We start from the raw sequence: 24830 nt of genomic DNA, 5'->3' as shown, positions 1-24830 counted from the left end.
TTGGGTGTCTAAGATAATTGTCCCGGCAAAATAGTCAATAAATGTGGAAAAATCCCCACCAAAATGAAATGAAAATAGAGAGAACTACAAGAGAATATTAAACAAAAAGGTGTGAATCTTTTTACAAGATTTTGCTATCAACAGGAATGAAACATTACACGAGTTTGTAGCAGTTTACCTATTTTACCTATAAAAATACATTAAGATATAATACAAAAGGAAATATCAAAACTCCAAAGTCACCAGAGTTCATGCTAAGCATAACTATTAAATAAATAATGATGAATACATCCAACAATATCAAGCAGAGTGTCCAATCTTCTAGTAAGGCCAAAACTCTGGTCCACCGGGCTTCTTTACAAGGATTTGATTGTATTCGGGTCTTGATGTCTGCAATTTATGCAAATAGTTTGTTAGTACACGCTAACAAAGAAAACTATCTAATGAATGAAGCAGGATTTTTATGTTTTACTTTTTAGACAGGGAACTAATCTCTTCAACTCTTGTTGCCATGAATGTATATCAATATATTAAGATCAAATGTTGGTTGAACATGAGATACCAAAAGCAGATACATATTTACAAAGAACATAGGCTATAATATATCCCACAATCCCACATATAACTTCCTTAACACCTTATGATGAGAGGGGTACCAAGAAAAAATAAGTGTGTATCAACTATTAAGCAAACAACACTGCAAAATAGGGGACTGTTTCCAAGATAATTGATTCAAATTCAAGTTGACATAATAGACATAGAATCCAAAATTTTCCTTCTATTTGTGCTGTTCAGTCAGAGAATTATTACACAAACTTCCTAGAGAAAATCAGGACTGAAGGATTTGAAAGTTAAATCTGAATATCATCCTATTCCCAAGCATAGTGATGCCTATCAGGACTGAAGGATGACTAGAAAGGAATGGATCCTTCGAAGTTAAGTCTGAATATCATCTTATTCCCAAGCCTAGTGTGCCTCTGAAGTGGACAACATTATTTGGCATGCTCTGAATGAGGCATTGACAACATGGAAGCACATTGAAAACATTGGGGTCCCATGTATTCAATTTTGCACCCATAGACAAAAAAGAGGAAGTGAAAACTTAGTTTATGTCATATTTTCATCTGCGGCAGAAGAAGCTCAAATGCATGGAGGCTCTATCCTTTGCAAATTGGTCAGAACCTTAATGGTCAGCATCAACCTGAGACAAGAAATACACAAACTGCCGGAGTTTGGGTAGATTTCAGTAACCACTCTCTCCAAAAGAAAACTCAGAAACACTCTTACGAGGCACAGACACAGAGGCTGCAACACCGGGTGTTGATCCTCACCTTTTGATGTTCACCCAACAAGAAAACATTCATGACTAACCCTAAATATTGATGTGGCTACTAGGGAAGAATGGTGTGGTTATCAGATTTGCAGAGGGTATTATCCTATCTACAGCAGCTTGGATCGCCTTCAACACCACTTGTTTGGCCTAATCTAGATTAAATTTATGCTCTACTTATGCTGAATCCATAAACTAATCCTCCTAACATAAGTAGCACAGTTCCTAATTCAGTCTAGTATTTAAAGTTCACATCTCTTTTTCAACTCTTTTTCAATCTTTCCAAGTAAGGCATGATTCAGAAACCATTCAACCCGTGAAGAGAATGCATGTTATCTGAACATCAAACATGGTAAGACAGATCCATAAAAGTGTTGACTTATTGCCCTTTCTCTGTAAATATCCATCATCACTTAGAATTTTGCATTTCTCGCCTCCCAAATCAGCTAAACTTACCCTCTCAATTCCAAATCAGGTATTGATTGATGAAGCCCCTGAAACCAGTTGAAACCTGGCCAATTCGGACTCTTTTTTCAGTCCTTTATGAAATCATGCAAGTCGAAGATTAAGCCAAAAAAAAAAAAAAGCACCACGACAGAGCAAAATTGGCAACTATTTTCTTTTTTATCCACAAAACTACAACTTAAGCTCCTAATTCACAAAAACTATAATTTACTTGATATTAATACAACAAGAGGTTCCAAATATTTCATGAATCAAATTACCGAATTATTATACTAACACAGCACAAAAAAAAGATTTGAAGAGAGAGAGAAAGAGAGAGAGTTACAATGTCTTTGAAGACGATATAAGCAATGATGAAGAAGAGGAAGAAGAGGATCTCAAACTCCGCGTATCTCACAAACGCAAACACCTTTCCAACCGCCCGAGTCAGCGCCGAATCGTTCCGAGTCTCAACTCGCCTTGCCATCTCCCAATTACTCTCTCTCTCTCTCTCTCTCTCTCTGAAAGCACAGCGAAGACAGAAGAAAGATGAAACGACCACAGCGACGCCAAAAACGAAAAGGAGGTGAGAGAAGAGAAAATGGATAAGAAATTAAGATTTAAGAATAATTGCCAACTGGGCCGAGCCCAATAGTACTATCGGCCCAAAACATGAAAATAAAAACATAAAAACTTGAAAGAAAACAAAACGACTTTGTGCATGTTTTGGATTTTTTTTTTTTCAAAAAGAAAAGAAGTATATCAGAAATTTTATTTTTGTATAATTATAAAGGTGTTTGGATATAATTAAAAAAATTATGTAAGGTATACACTAAAATCAGCTACTAAAATTAGCTATTAGTATAAAATTCATATTAGAATACAAAATATATATTAAAAATGAAATAAACAACACATGTATTTATTATCTACAAATATATAGTGGTTGATATTTTTGTTAAAAATATATATTTTTATTATAAAACATAAAAAAAGGTTTATTTTAAGCAATAATATTTTACTTTTTTTTATAAAGTAAAATTTTAAACAAACTTTTTAATAAATTATTGCTAACTTTTTTAATACTTTTTATCTACACATAATTCCTTTTTTAATAAGAAAATATTTTTTTATAGAAAATAAAAAAGTACTTTAATTTTGTCAAAAGCAATCTTAACTGACTCTTTATTACTCAACCACATATAATCAAGGATTCAATATGTTTTGATGGGAATGGAGTGTATATAATGCATAGTTAATTGTGTTTAACTTTTTAAACTTCTTTGACAAAAAAATTAATCACTATTATCATTAATAGTTATTCACTTGATTATATATACTTAAAAAAAAGGAAAATACTTGGTAACCAAAAACTTTAATATCATAACTTAACCCTATGCATTATAATTTTGCCTAAGAAGTAAAACAACTAGTTTTGAGATTTAAAAAAAATTAAAGAATTTTCTAAGAAATATTCTAAGAACACTTGCTATAAAAAATTAAAAGGTCATTTTTTGAGCTTGTAGTTAATATATTTCAAAGGAAAAGTCTAGGGGGCCACCAATTTTATTGCATTTTGGCCAGCATGTAACCAGCGGAGAAAGGTGAGTCATTGGATGAAATCTCACACCAATCTCACACCATCAAATCATCATTGATGACTAATTGATGATTACCAATCACAAATGTTGCTCGTTCCGTAGCATTGCGCTACTTCAAAATTCTCATGCATTCTTAACATTTATAATAATACTCCTCTTGACAAGTGGGTTTCTTGAGAGGGGCATATTGCATATACTATTTAAACTAATCATATATACGTTATCATGGAAAAATAAATACCTATATTATGAATATTCTTTAATTACATATAATATATGGTTAGCAAAGTTTCCAACTTTCCGCAATTATGGTGGTAAGAAAAAGAGTTTGTGATCCTAAATCTCTTTGATGACACATTTCTAGATCTCTATGAAATCCCAAACATTCTCCTTCACAAAAATAAACTTGAGAAATTGCATGCCAATGCAATTTTCTATCATCAGATCCTTACAACTCTCTTGTTCCCTACTCTTTGCACCAATAATCTAAACTCTCACCATGACTTTAGTGCAAATTTTATATGCACAATGAGAAAACCCTAAACATCCAAATACAATAATGCAAAACATTTCTTGTGACGCAAGGAACAGAGTGTATATTGAGTTAGAACAGAAAGTATAATTCTTTCGATAGAATTTAATTCTTCTAAAGTGAGAAAATCAAAACCTAACAAAAAAAAAATTGAATTTTTGCGCGCAAATGGATCTGTTGAGAAGGCCTAATGCTAATATGGCCTTGTTGCTTCTTAGTATTTTATTCATCAAAACTTGCAACAACCATAACTACTTGGCTCTGGCCTCGCCTTCCGGAGGCGTCATGGGAGGGAGTTTCTTTGACGATTCGGATTCTTCGTCCTCGCAATCATCTTTGAATGATCATTCACATTATCAACATTATGATTCTTCTCAACCTTCTGTTGATGATAACACTCCAAGTAACAATGATGATGGAGGGGTTCCAAGCGTGTTTCTATTCTTCATGTTTGGTTTGGTTTTGGTTGGATTATGTAAACACAGAAATGGAAATGCAATTTCTGTGATCAAGATTCAGGTATGATAAAACATGCTTTCAATTTAAGTAACAAAAAATATTAAAGAGTTATCAAATTTTTTTTATCACTTTTAATTTAGTTATCGATCTAATTTTTTTAGTTTAATAATTAAATAATTGTTTTTCTTAAACAATTTTTTGTTTATTTTTTGTTATTATTGTTTATTTTCTTTTAAGTCACAAAAACAACAGACTTTAGTTTATATTTTTAAACATTAACGACTACTTGATAAACAAAAGCAAAAATTCTGATGTCCCTGTTATTTCTTTCCTCTTAATAACTATATGCAACATCTATCTTGATTCTATAATAGACTATGATATATATAATTAAGTTGGATTACTTAGTGTCATTCTAATAAATATAGATTGCAAAAATAAAATAAACTAAAAGGTGTAGTTCATAATATGTGTCACTTTATTAATTTTATCAATTAGGTTTATTTTATTCAATAAAAAAATTAAAGAGTAATGCTACCTAAACTAATAAAAAAATATTTATGAAAATATATAAACATGTTGAAAAAAAATTGTGAGAAAATTTGCTAAAACGAGGAAGTGTATAAGCTTAATTAACATTGAATAATTTATAGGTCTTATCATATGGCTAAGTCTACTATTTTCATTTAATGGTTATTAAAAAATGATCTTCTTAATTTTATCAACTCATAATTATTTCAAAATAAATAATTTTATGACAAGATATATTCTGAGAAGTGAGTTTAGCGATTCTTATTTTTCAAAAAAAAAAAAATCAGCATAAAACAAAATCACACAAGCTTAAGTTAGCAAGTTGATAGTGTATTTAGTCTATTAACTAAGTGATTAGTATGAGTTGTAATTAGATAGGATTCATTATTTTAAAAGCAATTAATAAAATTGCTTAGCATCATGATGTTGTAATGTTAATGATATCTTCTTGGAATGCCTTAATTGAAGGTTGCAATGTTAGGTGGGAAGAAGGGAAGCTCAATACAAAGGGATCTAACTAGGATTGCCCAAGCTGCAGATACATCTTCTCCAGAAGGTGTGAGCAACTTATTAATAGGTATATGTCATTAATATTTATTTTCTCTAAATTATTGTAGTATGATTCACTTTCTTTGTAGTTTGTACATCGCAAAACTTTAATTTAACTATGATAGAAATTGTATGCTCCATGAAATTCGAAAACGAATATTCTAAATAATTGTGTTTTTTAACATAAAAAAATAGGAATAATCTAAATAAAAATTTAATATAAATATTTAATTATAATTTTTTAAATTATAAAATCTAATTAAAACTTGATAAAACTATAAAAATTAATAGAATAATTAAATATTTTAATTTTTATATCCATCCGTTTTTGTATTTCTAACCCAAAATTAAATATATATAGAATGTATAGTGCTTGTTTGGGCACTATTAAATTGATAGAAAACTTTTTTCAGTGAAAAAAGATAAATTTTTTTATTTTTTAACGTTTTGGTAAATTTATGATAGTAAAAATAAAAGGTGCTAGAAAAATAAAAAATACATTTTTTGAGAAGTTACCATTTACGTCTTTTTTTAAAAGATCTTTTTTCTTAAAAAATAGATATTTTTCATATAATAAATAAATAAATAATACTTTTATATTATTATATCTAAACATAATTATGATAGATAAATTTTTTTTGTATATATAAAATATTCAAATATAAAATTATTTTTATTTTTTTATAAAATCTTTTAAAATAAGATAACTCAAAATTATTATTTTTTTATTTAGAAGGTCATTCAAACAAGCTCGTAGTCAAATGCAAAATGAACATACTAGTTACTTTGATATGAATATGTTTGCTTTGGATATGTTTCTTTAATTTTTGCTCTGGATATGTTTCTTTAATTTTGTGATGCTAGCTAGTATGTGCCAAGGAATTGAAACTAATAATTGTTAAGATCATTACATTGTTCACACAAGGCTTCATTTATTTATGATGCATTAATTTATCACAATAATTTTCTCTTTCAGAGACAATATTAGCTTTGCATCAGAATCCTGGTTACTGTATTTCAGGATATTCATATGTAAGAAATAATTCATTTAATTTCTTCTCATTGGCAAAGTAAAAAAATATCATTTTCTAGATATCAATTATCATTGTATCAAACAATATCTTTTGTAGGTGGATCTTAAGCTGAGTAGGGAAGATGGAGAGAAATGCTTCACTCAATTATCACATGAAGAGAGAGCCAAATTTGACAAAGAGACATTAGTCAACTTTAATGGCAAAGAGAAGATTAGTACAAGAAACCAGAGTGCTAATGTGTTCATCAATGATGATGAGTACACATTGGTATATATAATATATTAGTTAATTATATTCATAGCTTTATTAAAAATTATAATGAACACCCTGAGGTTAATTAAGAAATATTCACAAAATACCCTTCATTATGGTTTGTAATGTGATACTATTCAAAAATGCTTAAGGAAATCAAAATTTTACAAACAAATAAATTATTTTCTGAATTTTTTTTCTTTTTCAAATTAATTGTTTCGAAATGCTTAAGAAATCAAAATTTTACCATCATAAAAACTTATACATAAATTTAATTAAAAAACTTTTAAATTAATCCAGCACAGTCAAACTTAAATCAGATATTATTTAACCCAAACATGCAGGGACAGAGCTACATACTCAAGAAGGAGGCAACGATCCCTCTAATTTTAATTTTTTACATGTAAATTATATGTAAATTTCAGTTTAGTCTTTTTTAAAATTTTATTTTAATATTATTTTATTGTATAAATATTTTTAATCCCCCTCTAATATTTCATCTAGCTCCGCCTCTGCAAACATGCATATTCACCATAGTATCATAATGCAACATATCATCTAAATTGATATAGAATTATAACTAACTAACTAATTGGTAGTCTCTTCTTGCAGTTGGATGAGGAAAAGAAACCTGAAGAAGAGAAGAAACTACTTCTCAATGGGTTTGGGAATGAGTTCATAGTGGTATGGTATGATTTCTTTTATTTATTGCTCATAGGTTTATAAAATTTGCTTGGATTTGTATTGTCAATTATTGTATTCCTGCATTTTAATTAACTGCCCTCCAAATATATCTAATTAATCAATCTAAAATGTTCAAGTCTAGTGTCACTTTGGTTTGTGGAATTTTTTGTAAAGGTTTTTTAATGCAACAATATTTCATCCTTAATTGCTTGTTAGCTTAGTTTTTTTTAAAAGTATATACCTAAATAGATTACTAAAAAATTTTGTATTAAATATTTTTGTTTTAAATTTTTTTAATTACATTGAAGTCCTGTACTTTATAAAAGTAACATATAAGTCCTTTTGTTATATTTTTGAGGACCTATTTGTTAAAGTGACAACAATAGATTTAACTAGAGTAAATATCCAAAATGGTCCTTAAAATTTAAATCGCTACTCACTTTAGTTCTTCATTTTAATAAATGACCAACTAAATTCCTGAAATTCCAAAACGTGCATCTCCATTAGTGTCTTAGTAGAGAAGTACTATCTAAACGTCGATGACATGAAATGTGAAGCGCCAAGTAGACATTGGATGAAACGACGTCATTAAGGGAGGGACACCCTAAACATGTGAAAACAACGTCGTTCCAACCTCTCCTCTTCGAATACATCAACTCACTCAAGGGAATCAACCACTCTCTCCACCTTGCGAAGCATGCTTCTCCTCTTCTCCTCTGTCTTCTCTGCCTCACTCTAATTCCAGCTCCCACCTCCACTTCCACTCCGACAAAGAAGAAGACAACGATGAAAACCCTCACACTCTCCACGACCACGACTTGTCCGGTCACTCTTCCCCTCTCCACGTGGATCTCCCGCCATTCAAATAGGGAGATTGTAAGAAAGAGAATAACAGAATTGGGTAGGAGTGAGCACTCTAATGCAAACAATGCTTCAAAAGGGAAGTTAGTTACAGAGCAGAGGCACGTGGCTGCTAACCCACCTTCTGCAGACGTGCGTAGAAGCATGAGAGGACGCATCATAAATAGAAAATGGAAGGATTATGCTGGTAGCTAGAGCCTGGTATGGTGCTATCCTTTCTTCTGTTCCTCCCTATTCTGGTTACATACTCCTCATTGTTTTGTTCTAATTAATTCTTCTTCTTACCCAGGTTCTCATGCAACATCAGAATTGCTGCGTTCCTTTTTCTTGCTTCACTTGATTCTTCTTAGTTCCAATCACTGTTCATTGTTCTTTTCCTTTTCTTCAAGTAATACTTAAAACTCATATAGCTCCATATTCCTTGTAATTACATTCTGATTCATCAATACAACATCACTTTTTTTCCCTTTTGCGTTATTAAGTACCTTCCATTTGGTGCTTTCATTGCCATGGCAGACAACACCAGAATGAAGGGTTTGGAGGCCGACATCAAGAAACTGTTCCAGATGATGGAATCGATGATGGAAGAAAACAGATCTGAGCGTGCTCGATTGAAGGAAGCGACGGATCTGAAATTCGAGTCTCTCCAAGCCTCCATTTCCCAAATCGCGAATGAGTCATCCCAGGCTCGCTCGGTTGTCTTGGGTTCTCACCATGGCGCGAACTCTGGGGGGGATCATTCTTGGCGCGGAGCTGCGCAACCCAGGAAGGTAAACTGCGACTTTGCCAAATTTGACGGATCTGATGCCTTGGCTTGGATTTTTTCTGTTGATCAATATTTTGAGTTCTTTCGAGTTCCCGAAGAGGAACAATTGGGTCTGGCTGCAATGCACATGTCGAGCATGGCAATTCCCTGGTTTCAGATGATGCAACGTACATCCCCCTTTCGTTCTTGGACCCAATTGAAGAGATCAATTGAAATTGAGTTCGGTCCTTCACTGTTTGAATCGCCGAGAGAACTTCTTTTCAAACTCCAACAGCGAGGGACGATTTCTGATTATTATGCAGAATTTGTGGCATTGGCTAACCGATCCCACATTGATCCCCCGGATGCCTTGCGGGATTGTTTCATTAGCGGGTTACAGCAGGATATTAGGCGCGAGGTCAAGGCGCAATGCCCACCTTCCTTGATGAGAGCCGTGAGCTTGGCCCGTTTATACGAGGATAAATTCTCACCCAACCCGACTACCACTACGGCACCGGCCTCGTTCCGCTCGGTTAACCCTCAGACATTGGCTCTAACTCAACCTAAGCCTTCTCTACGTACAGGATCACCTCCATTACTACCAGCATCATCACCACGATCCTCCACTTCTTCTCCACGTAATCCGATTCGCAGGTTATCCTCAGCTGAAATTTAGGCTAAGAGGGCCAAAGGCTTGTGTTATTGGTGTGATGAGAAATACACGGCTCTCCATAAATGCCCAAATCGACACTTCATGTTATTTCAGCTTGAAGAAGACGAAGCCCCCGAGGGGGAACAACAAGCTGCAATTGAAGAGGTAGTAGATCCCTTCCTTCAGACTCTTGAGCAATAAGTGACTGGCCATCACCTATCCTACAATGCCATGCATGGTACCTCTGGTTCATCCACAATCCGAATTAGAGCTATCCTTCAAGGATTGGAGGTTCGAGCTCTATTGGATGGAGGCAGCTCTGATAGTTTTCTCCAGCCTCGGATAGCCAAATTCTTGAACATCCCAGTGCAGCCTGCCCCTGGTGTGAGGGTGATAGTGGGAAATTTTGGTATCATGGATATTGAGGGTTATATCCCTTCTCTGGAGGTCACAATGAGCGGATGCAAAATCACTATTCCACATGTCTTTGTGCTGCATGTGGCTGGAGGTGACTTGGTGATTGGTTCTCCTTGGCTCAAGCAATTGAAAACGCACATTGTGGACTATGATGCTGCTTTTCTTCGATTCCTGCATAATGGTGAGTTTGTGACAGTGCATGGTGAGAAGAACCCCACCCCGGAGCAAGCTCAGTATCACCACATCTGACGTCTTCTCAACACTGATGCAATTGAGGAAGCCTTTACAGTGGAAGTTCAGCAACCCGCACAGAATATAGCCACTCCCCTGCCGTCTTCCCCTACCATGAGGCCTGCTTTTGTTGAACTCCTCCAGAAGTATCAAACAGTGTTTCAGCAACCTACAGGGCTTCCCCCACAAAGATTACATGATCACTCTATTCCCTTGGTAGAGGGAGCAGCACCAATTCGGGTTAGACCATACCGATACCCTCACCACCATAAGAATCAAATTGAGTGCATGATTCAAGAGATGCTTAAGGATGGCATCATCCAACCTAGCCGTAGCCCTTTCTCGTCACCAATCCTTTTGGTAAAAAAGAAGGATGGTTCTTGGAGATTCTGTACTAACTACCGTGCTTTGAATAATATTACAGTCAAGGATCGCTTTCCCATTCCCACAGTGGATGAACTTCTGGATGAGTTATTTGGAGCAAAAATTTTTTCAAAGTTGGACCTCAGATCAGGTTATCACCAGATTTTGGTGAAGCCGGAGGATAGATACAAGACCGCATTCTGCACACACCAAGGACATTACGAATGGCTAGTAATGCCATTTGGATTAACAAATGCACCAGCCACCTTCCAACACCTTATGAACGATATCTTTCAGCCATTCTTGAGGAAGTTTGTCCTTGTCTTCTTCGATGACATATTGATCTACAGCCCTTCCACTTCTCAACACTTAGCCCATTTGGAGATCGTGTTACAAACTTTACAGAAGGAGTCCTTATTTGCCAAGATGTCAAAATGCTTGTTTGCTGTGCCCGAAATTGACTATTTGGGCCACACTATCACGGAGAAAGGGGTGCACATGGAAAAGAATAAAATTCAAGCCGTAGTAGCTTGGCCAACACCTGAGAACCTCAAACAACTTCGGGGATTTTTGGGGTTGACAGGTTACTATCGACGTTTCATCAAAGGTTACGCTTCTCTTGCATCTCCTCTCACAGATTTATTAAAGCAAGATGCCTTCCGGTGGAGCTCAGTTGCTGCTCATGCCTTTGAGTCATTAAAGAAGGCAATTACTTCAGAACCTATTTTAGCTCTTCCCAACTTCGATCAACCTTTTATAGTGGAAACTGATGCTTCTAGTACGGGAATTGGAGTAGTTCTTTTGCAAGATAAACACCACATTGCATTCTTTTCTAAGAAATTATCTACTAACAAACAACTCCAGTCAGCTTATGCCCGAGAATTCTATGCGGTGACTGAAGCGGTAGCCAAGTTCCGTCATTACTTATTGGGAAAGAAATTCATTATACGTATAGATCAGCAGAGCTTGAAGACTCTAGGAGATCAGACCTTGCACACCCCTGACCAGAAAAAGTGGATACACAAGCTCATGTGGTATGACTTTGAGATTCAATATAAACCTGGTAAGGAGAACACTGCTGCTGATGCCCTTTCTCGCAGCTTCATGGCTGCTTGGTCTTGCCCAAAACCGGAATGGTTTAATACATTGAAGAGCGAAATAGAGGCTGACAACGTACTGAGGGAGCTTCGGGAAAATTGTGAGAACGGCTCACCTAAAGACCCCAACTATTCTGTTCAGAATGGGGTGCTATTATGGAGGAATAGGGTGGTGATTCCAAAAGGGAGTTTATTGATGCAAGCAATTTTGCACGAATTCCATGATAGCGTGATTGGAGGTCATTCCGGCATCGCCAAGACTATGGAACAGATTTGTTCTGCTTTTTATTGGCTAAATATGCAACGAGATATCAGAGCTTATGTTCTTTCTTGTTCCACTTGCCAGTGCGCCAAAACAGAGGCTCAACTACCTGCAGGATTGCTTCAACCTCTCCCAATACCATCACAGGTTTGGGAGGCTGTCTGCATGGATTTCATCACTGCTCTTCCACAGTCTCATGGGTACACAGTCATTATGGTGGTCATTGATAGATTGACAAAATTTGCTCATTTTATATCATTGAAACATGACTTTGATAGCCGCTCAGTGGCAGAGGCATTCATCAGGAATGTTGTCAAACTCCATGGCTTTCCTAGCTCCATTGTCTCGGACAGGGACCGGGTCTTTATGAGTCATTTTTGACAGCGATTATTTAAGTCACAAGGCACTACTTTATCCATGAGCTCAGCATACCACCCACAAACGGACGGACAAAGTGAGGTCTTGAACAAGATATTGGAGATGTACCTTCGTTGCTTCTGTTTTGAGAATCCTAGGTTATGGTTTGATATTCTATCTTGGGCCCAGTATTGGTATAACACTTCTTACCACAGAAGCATCAAAATGTCTCCTTACATGGCTTTATATGGTCGTGCTCCCCCAAATCTCATTAGATATGAGTTCTCTCATGAGGATGAACCGTCGTTGCAAGAGTTGCTAACCAACCAGGACACACTGCTGGAGCAACTTAAGACCAACCTCAATCGTGCCCAACAATATATGAAGACATTTGCTGATAAAAATCATCGAGATGTTGAATTTCAAGAGAATGATATGGTACTGGTTCGTTTACAACCCTACCGCCAACATTCACTGGCTTTGATAAAAAATCAGAAGTTGGAAATGAGATACTTTGGCCCATTTCGCATTGTCAATAAACTCAGCTCAGTGGCTTACAGACTCGAACTTCCTCCTGAGGCCAAAATTCATAATGTGTTTCACATTTCAGTGTTAAAAATATTCCGCGGGGATAACACTGATCAGTACTTGCCATTGCCTCTACAGACTAGTACCAAAGGTCCTATACTTGAGCCTTCTCGAGTTATAGGAGTTCGCACCATTCTCAAACATGGAAAACCAGAAGACCAGGTCCATGTGCAGTGGGGAATTGGAGACACTGCAGAAACTTCATGGGAGCCAGTTGCAGACGTGATTAGACTATACCCTGCTCTCAACCTTGAGGACAAGGTTGGGCTAAATGGAGAGGGTAATGTAAGAAAGAGAATAACAGAATTGGGTGGGAGTGAGCACTCTAATGCAAACCATGCTACAAAAGGGAAGTTAGTTACAGAGCAGAGGCACGTGGCTGCTAACCCACCTTCTGCAGACGTGCGTAGAAGCATGAGAGGACGCATCATAAATAGAAAATGAAAGGATTATGCTGGTAGCTAGAGCCTGGTATGGTGCTATCCTTTCTTCTTTTCCTCCCTATTCTGATTACATACTCCTCATTGTTCTGTTCTAATTAATTCTTCTTCTTACCCAGGTTCTCATGCAATATCAGAATTGCTGCGTTCCTTTTTCTTCCTTCACTTGATTCTTCTTAGTTCCAATCACTGTTCATTGTTCTTTTCCTTTTCTTCAAGTAATACTTAAAACTCATATAGCTCCATATTCCTTGTAATTACATTCTGATTCATCAATACAACATCACTTTTTCCCTTTTGCGTTATTAAGTACCTTCCAGAGATCATGAGCTTCCATGGATGGGGATGGGGATGAAAACGGGAAGAATGCAGATGAATTTCATTAAGAAGCAACTAACGCCTTCAATTGTGTACCAACAGGGGTCAAAACCACCAATTTTGGTGCTCTCGTGACCATTAACTACCCATGTTTCACATCACAGTGACACCGATCAAGATCATGCCTTTTAGTCCATGTATTGTCAAATCTTTGGTTACAAACGAAAGCCATTAGACCCCACTCGTTTGGAACTATTGCCCCCATTTGCGAAATGATCCATTATCCTCTCCTCTTCTTCTTAACAAGTTTGTACTCGTTTACGCAAAGTCGATTTTTCTTGATATGGGTATTCAGCTGCATGCATTCACTGTCAAGTTGGAATTTTTTTTAACGTTCATATAGACAGTGCTCTCATTAGTATGCACTGCAAATGTGGTGTTGTATTTGAGACTCAAAAACTGTTCGATGAAATGATTGAGAAGAATGTGGTTGTTTGAAATTCTTTGATTTGTGGGTAATTGCCAATTAAGTGCCCTATGATATCTGTAAATTTGTTTATGGATATACTTAAGTTGGGGATCTATCCTACGCCAGTGACCATGTTAGCTGTTCTGGTAGCTTGCTCCCAAATGAAAGCTTATGAGCTGGGAACTCAGTTGTATTTTTGTGTTTGAAAGTGGAGTTTGACCATAATATTTTTCTTGGTACAAATTTGATTGATGTGTATTCAAAGTGTGAGGACCTGAAAGCCTCGAGCAAGAAAAGACAAGAAAAGAATAAGAAGAAGAGAAGACAAGAATTTGGAAATTAGGATTTTATAATGGAAGATGGACTAATTTAGATATTATTAAACAATTCTGGATACCAATTTGAATCATATTCAACATTCGGACACATCGGCATATAGCTCGAATGTCCAACTGCCACTTCCTTTCCACGTCATCAGACGTTTAGACGGTACTTCTCTAAAGGACTAATAGAAATGCACGTTTTGGAATTTCAAGAATTTAGTTGGTCGTTTATTAAAGTGGGAGACTAAATTGAGTAGCAATTTGAACTTCAAGAATTATTTTGAGCATTTACTCGACTTAACTAAAATAAAAACTTATATGTCTTACTTTTGTAAAGTTCAAAAATCTTAATATAATAATTTTTTGTTAAAAACAAAAATATTTGACGCAAAATTCTTTAAAAAGCTATTTGGATATATACTCTTTTTTATATAATGGGATGCCAGTTTTCACACTGAAAGCAACGACTTTATGTTTTTTTGTGTTTTGACATAATTTTTAGATGTAAGTTTTTTTTTTCTCTTAATTAAGTTTGTGTAACATTTTTTGGAAATAAATTAGTTAAAATTTTATCTTCTACTCTTGAACATCATGTGAATGATACCCCTAAATCCCAATCAATACAAGAATAAATGCATGTGACACTCCAAAAAACCCAAGAATTTGTCCAGATACCATGGAGGTTAATTCATTGCTTACTTTTTTTTTTTTAGTGACTTAATTCATTGCTTACTTTAGGGAAACACTTTATTTCTCTATATCTAGCTAGAGAGGAAAATGGGTTATTGTTGGAAATTTGATATAAAACAGACACTCTAAAAGAACATTCTTATCAAAAGGGGAAACACAATTAACTCTACTCAACTTCATTTTTTTCAGGGTTTGTCACTTTATATTCAAGAGAGTTCAATTCTTTGGATATAAATTAAACGAAGAATAATATTTATATTATCTAGATATATGCATATATATTTCAAATGGTAATTTACATACACTGACATAAAACATTATTCATTTTTCTAAACATAGAGTGGGAGTTCTAATCCTTTCTTCTTGCATTATTCTTTAATACAATTATATATATATATCAGATAACAATTTTGGTAGCTGCTAAAGGAACACATAAGCTTCCAAGTATCAATGGAGCTGAAGATTTGAAGAGAACATTACAAAAGCTTAGATCCCTTCTATCAAAACACTTACTAGTAAGATCAAACACATACATTCAATTAATTAAATAATTATTATTAATTTCTTCAACAGTATGACTATATAATTAACCAAAAACTTTATTCGTATATTAAAAATCAATTACGAAATTAATTATCATGTATTTTTATATAAAGGGTAAAGTATATCTTTTGTCCCTGAAATTTGATAAAAGTTTTAAAAATATCCCTAAATTTTATTTTGTTTTAATTTTGTCCTAAAAAATTTTTATTTGCATCAAATATATCTCTAACGGCTAATTTTTCAAAAAATTTAAAACCAATTCAACAATAATTTCATAAGAACAACCCTCAACACAAGTAAATTAAGTATAATTTTCATGTATTATTGTTAGATTGATTTTAAATTTTTTGAAAATTTAACCGTCGAAGGTATATTTGATGCAAATCGAAAACTTCTGGAACAAAATTGAAATAAAATAAAACTTAGGAGTATTTTTGAAACTTTTATCAAATTTCAGGAACAACAAATATACTTTACCCTTATATAAATATAAATATTATTTTATATATTTTATTTTAATATATTCGTATAAAAATAATTAATTTAGTAATTAATTTTATGTCTTCAATTTGTTACAGGCTGGGGAGGTGCTATGGACTCCACAAAAAGATGATGACACACTTTCTGAAGAGGAACTAATTGAAGATTACCCAAAATTAGCAAAGTCCATGGGAAATTTTCTGGCTAAGAAAAAGGAATAATAATGATACAAAATGAGGCGCAATGCATGCTTAATTACTTAATCAACTTTTACTCTCCCCATTAATTAATTTTCCACATGCAAGAGGGATTTAATTAATATTCTCAAGTCTCAATATATTTTGGTCCAAAACCAATTTTAAGTAGGAATGTTATATATTACTTCTTATACTTATGAGTTATGGATTAATAACTGCTATAAGAATTCTTATTAAGGAATATGTTATTTCTTCATATCTCATTGTTAATAATTAATCATAATCTTTGATAATATATAGATATTAAATTAATGGTAAATGCTAATGTACTCTTAATAAAATAAAAAAAGTGTAGATAAAACATAATAAAATAGAAAATTCAAATTTGTTTCATTAATGAAAAATGTAACACTTGATAAAAGAATATTTAAAGATCAGCTTTAATTTAAGTTAATTTTATTATCTCTTTTCAATCTTAATTTTAATTTTATTTCTATCTTATATTATTTTCTTCATGTCATCCACTAATTATTTTCATATCCTTTGCATGTGTCCTCTTTTTCCTCTGTCTTCATCTCCTCAACTCACTTTATCTCTTCTTCCATTTTTTATGGGCTTTCTTTATAATCTCCTTAATAATTAATTAATTTTAAAAGAGAATTCAACTACAGAATAATTCAACATACAGTTACATTCTAGTCTTTTCATCGGCCACTTATTTTTCCAGCCATTTCTAAACTAACTCAGAATATGGTGGTAATAACAAAAGTCAAAATTGCGGCTCAGAAATCAATTTAAGTAGGTCAAAGTTGTTAGTTTATTCGTATGTTTAAATAAGTATTAGGTTTAAATCGTATCTTATATTTGCAGTAATTCAAATTCTTAAATAATAATTATGTGTCTTATTAGATTAAGATTAAACATTAAAATTAGTTAAAATTTCATCAAATTTATAATAATATAAGGAAAACTTCTATTAGGAAAAAGAAAAATTATTGCATTTAACCTAACATAATAAGTTGGTTGTAGTTTTGTAGGCAATAATTTAGACAATAGACTTATTAACTTATTTTTCTGTTTACATAAGTATTAGAGATTTAAATTTTATTTTATATTTACAGTGAGTCAAATTCTTAAATAATAATTATGTGTTGTAGATTAAGATTAAACGTTAAAATATTTTAAAATTTTATCAAATTTATAATAAAAAATAATAATATAAGAAAAACTTCTATTTGAAAAAAAAATTATTGTATTTAACCTATCATAACGATATTTTATTGATAAAAAAAGGATTTTGTTTTTTGGAAAGAACCCTACTTCGAAAATGACAATAACTTTCTACGACAAATTAACTAAACCCCAAGTTCACAGCAAATTTTAATGGTTGAAAGTTTGAAAAAGAGAAAAAGATAGAGTGAGAAGAAAAGATTTGTTGTATAAAACTTAAAAATTTAACAGCCTCCTCTTTTTGTCCAAAATTCCATCTCATAAACAAACCCCAAAACGATCATTGTTTATAAAAAGCTAAGGATTTTTTTTAATTGTTCACTTTAAAATCAAATTTTAGATTATGTCAACTTAATTTAAAAATAAGACATCCGGTAAACAATATGGAAACGGACAAACGGCTTGAGATAACAAAAAAGAAAATAATAGAAAAAAATATTTTTTTATATAAAATATTAAAAAGTAAAATTATTTTATAAAAAATTTTTAAAAAAATATTTTTTTAGCCAATAATTTATAGCTTAAATAGCATAGTCTCCTTATACTCATCTAAGAAATCGGGAGTTCAAGTCTTCATATCTTTGATAAAAGAAAAATATATCCTTTTAAAAATATATCCAATGATTCAAACAAACTCGTATTATCTTTTATAAAATAATAAAAATTTAAGATAAAAATCTATATACAATTGTATTTATATAAAAGTTAATAATTAAATAGTATTAGATAATAATTTAGACAAATTTATTAAATTATTAAACAATTTTTAAATATTAACTTCACATAAAAATAACTATAAATGAATTTTCACCAAAATTTAAAATAAAATTAAAACAACTGAGTTGACATTGATTAATCATCCATTTTCACTTTTAACTGAAACTTTTAATTATAAAATTAAAAAAAGAAAAAGAAAAAAAAATGTGAACCGAGTCAATGGAGCAGCGTATATATATAACACCACATACAGACATACAACTCATCAAACACATTCTTCGTAGAATCGTTACTGCCACTGCGCCAACCCAATGACTTCGCGAACAGCACGTTACAAAGACGACGACCTCGCCGGAGAGCCGCCATCCACGGCGGACAATGCGGCGCTGGACGATACCACATCGGTAGAGAAGCTCTTCGAGGCCAAACCGGTGCCGCCATGGACGAAACAGCTCACTGTGCGAGCGATTTTCGTTAGCGCCGTGCTTGCGTTCGCGTTCACGTTCATCGTAATGAAGCTCAACCTCACCACTGGGATTATTCCTTCCTTGAACGTTTCTGCGGGATTGTTAGGGTTCTTCTTCGTGAAGACATGGTCCAAGGTTCTCGCTCAAACGGGGCTTCTCAGGACACCGTTCACGCGCCAAGAGAACACCGTCATTCAGACCTGCGTCGTCGCCGCCAGCGGAATCGCCTTCAGCGGTAAAAATTTTCTTCTCTCCGTTTTTTCTACTTTCTCGGGAAAATTTCGTCACGAACATTGCGCACTTAATGTGCATGGTCATTATTATTGTCTTCTTCTGCAATGATTGACCTGATTTTTATTTTTAATTTTTCTTTTGAAATTTGAAATTTCAGCTACGAGATTTTGTTTAGTGCAATAATTTCTAATTTTTTGTTCAAATTTAGACATTTTAGTGAACAGAGTGTGAATGGGGAAGCCTGTTTAATTTACAGAAAATTTCAGTAATCATAGTTCAATAACAATTAATTTAAACATTTAAGATTAATTTTATTATGAATTTGCAATAAGTTATTTGAACTATATGAAGACGCTTATTGTAGTTTTGTTCAAAACGGCATCGTTTGGTTGTTGCATGGGGGTGTTGTTTGCGTGTGTGGGTCCTACAGCGGATCTCGTGCGTTCATTTAGAAACTGTGATCCTTTTTCTCTCTTTGTTGTTTGTTTATTTCTGTAAAATAATAATATTTGTTGTTATATATCGGCATCACATAGCTTACTTCAGATTTACGTAGTCCTGACGGAATGAGAGTGTGTTTGTGTATTCCCAGAAAATAAAAAAGTGGTCTTTGTTGGAATAAAAGATTTTCTAAAGTAAATAAATTGTTAAAATGAGAAAGTTAGGTTTAAATAAAAACTAAAGTTTTGTGAAAATAGTATACATAATTATCTATTTTTTTATTTTATATACACACTGGTGTTTAGTTTTTATTTTTATATAATAATAATACTTTAGAATCATACAAAAGCTTATTTTGAATAAATTATTAGTCATATACTAACATAATAAAATCAAATTCATAATAATATTATTTAGTTCATTACATATTTTCCTTTGGAGTATGAAACGTAAGTAGAAAGTAGGAAGTGGGAGCTACCAAGGAAGATACAGAGGACACGTTCTCTTGATTAAATTTTTGCCTTTTGTAAAGTGGAAAGGTGAGAAGTGTGTTTTTTCTTTTTTGAGATTAGTGGCTAAGATTTGTGTTGAATTAGCACTTTATATCTTAATCATGCTTAAATATTTTATTTGTTTTTTCAAGTGTCTTATAATGCTCTTTAAACGAGTGTGACATGAAGTTATTTATGACCTTCCATGAAGACAATTGAGTGCTTGTTAGTTTGACTAGCTTGTCCATATGTTCACCTTTTCCCCTCCATCTTTCGTCTTTGGAATTTCCCTAACATAATGACGTTTAAGAAGAATACATATAATGATAATGACAACCAGGAAAGGGACAGAAAAATCAAGAACTGTGATTCAACTACATTTGGATATATGGAATGTTTCTCTAGCTGTCACACACCTTTCCATTCTGGAATTTGTATGGATCATTAGTGAGCATAAATAATATGTCTCTTTCAATAAGGTGCAGTTGAAGAAAAGGCTGAAAAGCTAATTTTATGCAGCTAGTCATTTAATGGCTAAAAGTAACAAAAAAAAAATTTCTTTTTTCCTTCTTTTTGTTTGGATAAAGGTATCCAGGGAATTTTTTTTATTATATTCTTATCCAACTCTTCTTTTCCAAAAAGTATGCATGTGTTGGATCCTGGTTCTAGAAAGTTGGCATATAGAATAAATCTGGCTTACTTGTACATCATACGAGTTTAGAAGTTTCTTATGTTTTATGTTAACCTTCTGTGACTGAGAGTTGTTTCCAAGAGATTATAATATGCTCCTGCGCAAGTGCTATTTCAAAGAGTCGGCATTACAATTTGATTACTCCAATGACTGGAAACTTATAAATCTTAATTGGATAAAAATGTGATTTACTTCCCATTTTTAATACAATAGACTGTCCATATTTCGAATCTTCTGAAGTTTTACTACACAACCAACAGAGCATTTTCTGCCAAAGTTTAATCTGTGTTTGTTTATGCTTATATTTACTGTCATACATTCTAAATTTCTAATTTTCCATCTTTTACTGCTCAATGAATAGTTAGTCTTTTTGATGCAATACCACCTGCTGTTTGAAGAGGTCCCAGTTATACAGTTTAGAGGGGATAATTTAAACAGCTACTTTTGGTTAAAAATTAATTGTTTCAAGAAAGTTCCAAGTTTATATAACTTAGGAAGTGTGTCTTGTAGGAAATAAGGGTGAAAACTTGCATGCAGAAAATTTTGTTTTTGCCTTAACTTATGGTAAAAATGGTGTCAATTGTTTACATTCATTTGAAAAGAATATTATGCCATAGAGTCGGTCAATGCTTGACTATTCAACTGAATTTATGATGGAAAAAATTGCTTGGCTAGGTGGTTTTGGTAGCTACCTGTTTGGAATGAGTTCAATTATCGCAAATCAATCGCCAGAAGCTGCTGCTGCTGCGGATATTAAGAACCCGAGTTTAGGATGGATGATTGCTTTTCTGTTTGTTGTTAGCTTTCTTGGCCTCTTTTCTGTGCTTCCTCTTCGGAAGGTAAGCTAAACTAATTGTGCATGTGTCCACTTCTTGTAACAAGCACCACTACATCAATATAGAATAAGTTTATAATTAAAGCTCAATTTGCAATATCTGTCTGCGTGCAAATAGAGTTTTCAGTTGATTCTATGGTGGTTCGTTAGTCGTTGCAGAATGTTGAGTTGACCCTTTCTGCATAATGGTCCTTCTTACAGATTATGATTGTAGACTTCAGATTGACATATCCTAGTGGTACTGCGACAGCCAATCTTATCAATGGTTTCCATACTCCAGAGGGCGCAGAGCTAGCTAAGTGAGCATTCAGGGCTTTGAACAGCAGAGTTTCCACTTTTATTGGCATATTTTCTCCTAATTTCTTCTTGATCTTTTAATTTTTAGGAAGCAAGTATCAAAGCTGGGAAGATTTTTCTCCATGAGCTTCTTATGGAGTTTCTTCCAATGGTTTTTCACTGCTGGTGATGATTGCGGATTTTCAAGCTTCCCTACATTTGGTCTACAGGCCTATAAGAACAAGTATGTGACTCACTCTATATCTTGTTGATGAATCAAAGTATCAAACAGAAGAAGTGTTTAAAACACTTATTTCAATAAAGGACATGTAAATATATTCGCAGAACCTCTATCCTCTAAAAAATATGCTTCTTGAATGTCAAATATTAGCCAACTTTGTATTGTAATAATAATAAACCAATAAAAAAAACTAAGATGAAGCATTTCACCTTCTAGTGTTAGCCTTAGCTTGATGGGGTAGCACTTATTGATCCTGAATGAAATAATGCCATTTTTTTTATTAATTGTTTATTGTTATATAATAATAGGTTTGTACTTTGTTTTTCATTTCCTTTAACCACTTGCTTATCTATTTGTTATTTTCTTGTGCATAACAGGTTCTACTTTGATTTTTCCGCTACTTATGTTGGGGTTGGGATGATTTGCCCATATATAATTAATGTATCCCTACTGATTGGTGGAATTCTCTCATGGGGTGTCATGTGGCCACTCATTGCTAATAAAAAAGGTGATTGGTATGATGCAAAACTTAAGTCAAGCAGCTTAGAGGGCCTTCAAGGTTACAAGGCAAGTCATCCTTTACCACTCAATTTTCACTATGTTCCGTTTTTGTGATTGAATAGTTGAATTGCAGTAAACAAGAAAGATTGGTGTACAGTTTTTGTACATGTATAAAATCTGTTCTTTTGTGAAATTCTGATTATTTTATGAGTATAGGAAAGTTATATTTTTCATTTTTTTCTGTTTAGATGAAACAATACACACCTTTAAACTAATAGTTGTGATTTTAACTTGGTGTATTCTTTATATACTTCAGGTTTTCATTGCCATAGCAATGATTCTTGGTGATGGTCTATACAACTTCGTGAAGGTTCTTGCCCGCACACTTTCTGGTTTATATAAGCAATGCTACAAAAAGGACTCGGACGTTGGTCCAACCGATGATTCCTCGCATGGCCACCCTCCGTCAATCTCATACGACGACAAGCGCAGAACCGAGCTTTTCCTCAAGGACCAAATCCCCACCTGGTTTTCTATTGCTGGATATGTCATCATTGCAGCGATCTCAACCATAACTCTTCCCTTCATCTTCCACCAGCTAAAGTGGTACTACATTATTGTCATCTACATCATTGCACCAGCACTAGCATTTTGCAATGCCTTTGGCTGTGGACTAACTGATTGGTCCCTTGCATCCACTTATGGAAAATTAGCCATTTTCTGTATTGGGGCATGGGCAGGGTCTGATGGTGGCGGTGTTCTAGCCGGTTTGGCGGCATGTGGTGTCATGATGAACATTGTTTCAACAGCTTCTGACCTTATGCAGGACTTTAAAACCGGATACATGACATTGGCCTCACCAAGGTCCATGTTTGTGAGCCAAGTTGTTGGAACTGCCATGGGTTGCATTATATCTCCTTGTGTCTTTTGGCTTTTCTACAAGGCCTTTGGTAACCTTGGGAGCCCTGACTCACAATACCCTGCTCCTTATGCCCTTGTTTACCGGAACATGGCGATATTGGGGGTCGACGGCTTCTCGGCTCTACCAAGATACTGCCTCACTCTCTGCTGTGCGTTCTTTGTTGGAGCCATAGTTATCAACCTTATTAGGGACATGGTAGGAAACAAGTATGCAAGGTTCATTCCAATTCCAATGGCCATGGCAATACCCTTTTACATAGGGAGCTATTTTGCCATTGACATGTGTCTTGGAAGCTTGATTTTATTTATTTGGGAGAAGGTTAACAAGGAAAATGCTGAGGCATTTGGATCAGCTGTGGCTTCTGGTTTGATCTGTGGTGATGGAATCTGGACACTACCTAGCTCAATTATTGCTCTTGCAGGGGTAAAGCCTCCAATTTGCATGAAGTTTTTGTCCAGAGCAACAAATGCAAAGGTGGATGCATTCTTAGGATAAATTCGAAATAAAGATTCTCCTTTGGAATTCAACACCTAAGTCTTAGACCTCGTTTTATTATCTTTAGTATAATTGTTAGGTACCATTTAGTTTGTTGTGTGTATGAACCTATATGCAATTTCAAAGCTAGTACATATTAGAGATCACAGTAACTTTATTAGTAAATATCAGAGTGAACTAACGATTATTTCACAAAAACAAGAAATCGCTTAATTTCATTAAAAAAAATTTATGAAATTTGGTTCTCAAACGTTAAGATTGGATCATTATTTTGCAAACATACCCTTATGAACTAAAGCTTTGGAACTGATTGGATCCTTATTTTGCAAATTTCATGCATTATATTCTATAGATTGATCCAATTTACTCCCAACCACATTACATGACATATTAAAATAATAAATATCATAATTTTATTGTTGAACATTTTACTGGCTAATATATTATTTTTTATTAATTTATTTATCTTTCATTTTCTCTTTCAGTATTAGTCTATTGTTTAGACACGACCTAATAATTTCATTTATATTTGAGAAGCTACATCTAGTTTTGGATAAATAAAAAATGAGATTATTATTATTATTATTATTATTATTATTATTATTATTATTATTATTATTATTATTATTATTATTATTATTATTATATGTTTGTTTACTTTTTACATAGGTATATATATTTTTTTAATTAAATTTATATAATACAAAATCTTTTATCATTGTATTTATATTTAATATTATAATTTTTTTCACACAAAATAAAATTATTACATTTTATTTGGTTTTTATCGTGAGTATATATTTTTTAATTAAATTTATATAATACAAAATCTTTTATTAT

The 24830-nt window shown here is 33.3% G+C and overlaps 2 protein-coding genes and 1 long non-coding RNA gene across 3 annotated transcripts; 2 read left to right on the top strand and 1 right to left on the bottom strand.

Annotated features, from left to right (window-relative positions):
* Nucleotides 1–97: 97 nt before the first annotated feature.
* LOC130961049 (uncharacterized) lies at nucleotides 98–2349 on the bottom strand. The gene is made up of 3 exons (XR_009079348.1): nucleotides 2121–2349; nucleotides 1787–1841; nucleotides 98–390 (listed from the first exon to the last, which is right to left on the bottom strand). It is a non-coding gene; the product is annotated as an uncharacterized LOC130961049 (long non-coding RNA).
* Nucleotides 2350–4075: 1726 nt separating this feature from the next.
* LOC130974915 (uncharacterized) lies at nucleotides 4076–16473 on the top strand. The gene is made up of 7 exons (XM_057899756.1): nucleotides 4076–4426; nucleotides 5366–5453; nucleotides 6423–6478; nucleotides 6577–6747; nucleotides 7345–7416; nucleotides 15631–15744; nucleotides 16351–16473. Exons 1-7 carry the CDS (start codon nucleotides 4076–4078, stop codon nucleotides 16471–16473), a joined length of 975 nt encoding a protein of 324 aa, XP_057755739.1.
* Nucleotides 16474–18686: 2213 nt separating this feature from the next.
* LOC130943525 (probable metal-nicotianamine transporter YSL7) lies at nucleotides 18687–24057 on the top strand. The gene is made up of 6 exons (XM_057871438.1): nucleotides 18687–19098; nucleotides 21396–21559; nucleotides 21757–21854; nucleotides 21941–22075; nucleotides 22450–22639; nucleotides 22890–24057. Exons 1-6 carry the CDS (start codon nucleotides 18708–18710, stop codon nucleotides 23988–23990), a joined length of 2079 nt encoding a protein of 692 aa, XP_057727421.1. The 5' UTR covers nucleotides 18687–18707; the 3' UTR covers nucleotides 23991–24057.
* Nucleotides 24058–24830: the final 773 nt, after the last annotated feature.

Source organism: Arachis stenosperma, chromosome 1 (assembly GCF_014773155.1).
Source record: "Arachis stenosperma cultivar V10309 chromosome 1, arast.V10309.gnm1.PFL2, whole genome shotgun sequence".
Taxonomy (NCBI): Eukaryota; Viridiplantae; Streptophyta; class Magnoliopsida; order Fabales; family Fabaceae; genus Arachis; species Arachis stenosperma.
This window is presented reverse-complemented; position numbering and strand designations above follow the sequence as displayed.

Excerpts from the sequence above, each read along its gene's own strand:
- LOC130974915 (XM_057899756.1), top strand. The coding sequence starts at position 4,076 with ATGGATCTGTTGAGAAGGCCTAATGCTAATATGGCCTTGTTGCTTCTT. Across the intron at positions 5,454-6,422 it reads AGATACATCTTCTCCAGAAG|AGACAATATTAGCTTTGCAT; the intron begins GTGTGAGCAACT and ends TTTCTCTTTCAG. Across the intron at positions 6,479-6,576 it reads GTATTTCAGGATATTCATAT|GTGGATCTTAAGCTGAGTAG; the intron begins GTAAGAAATAAT and ends TATCTTTTGTAG.
- LOC130943525 (XM_057871438.1), top strand. The coding sequence starts at position 18,708 with ATGACTTCGCGAACAGCACGTTACAAAGACGACGACCTCGCCGGAGAG. Across the intron at positions 21,560-21,756 it reads CTGTGCTTCCTCTTCGGAAG|ATTATGATTGTAGACTTCAG; the intron begins GTAAGCTAAACT and ends TCCTTCTTACAG. Across the intron at positions 22,640-22,889 it reads AGGGCCTTCAAGGTTACAAG|GTTTTCATTGCCATAGCAAT; the intron begins GCAAGTCATCCT and ends TATATACTTCAG.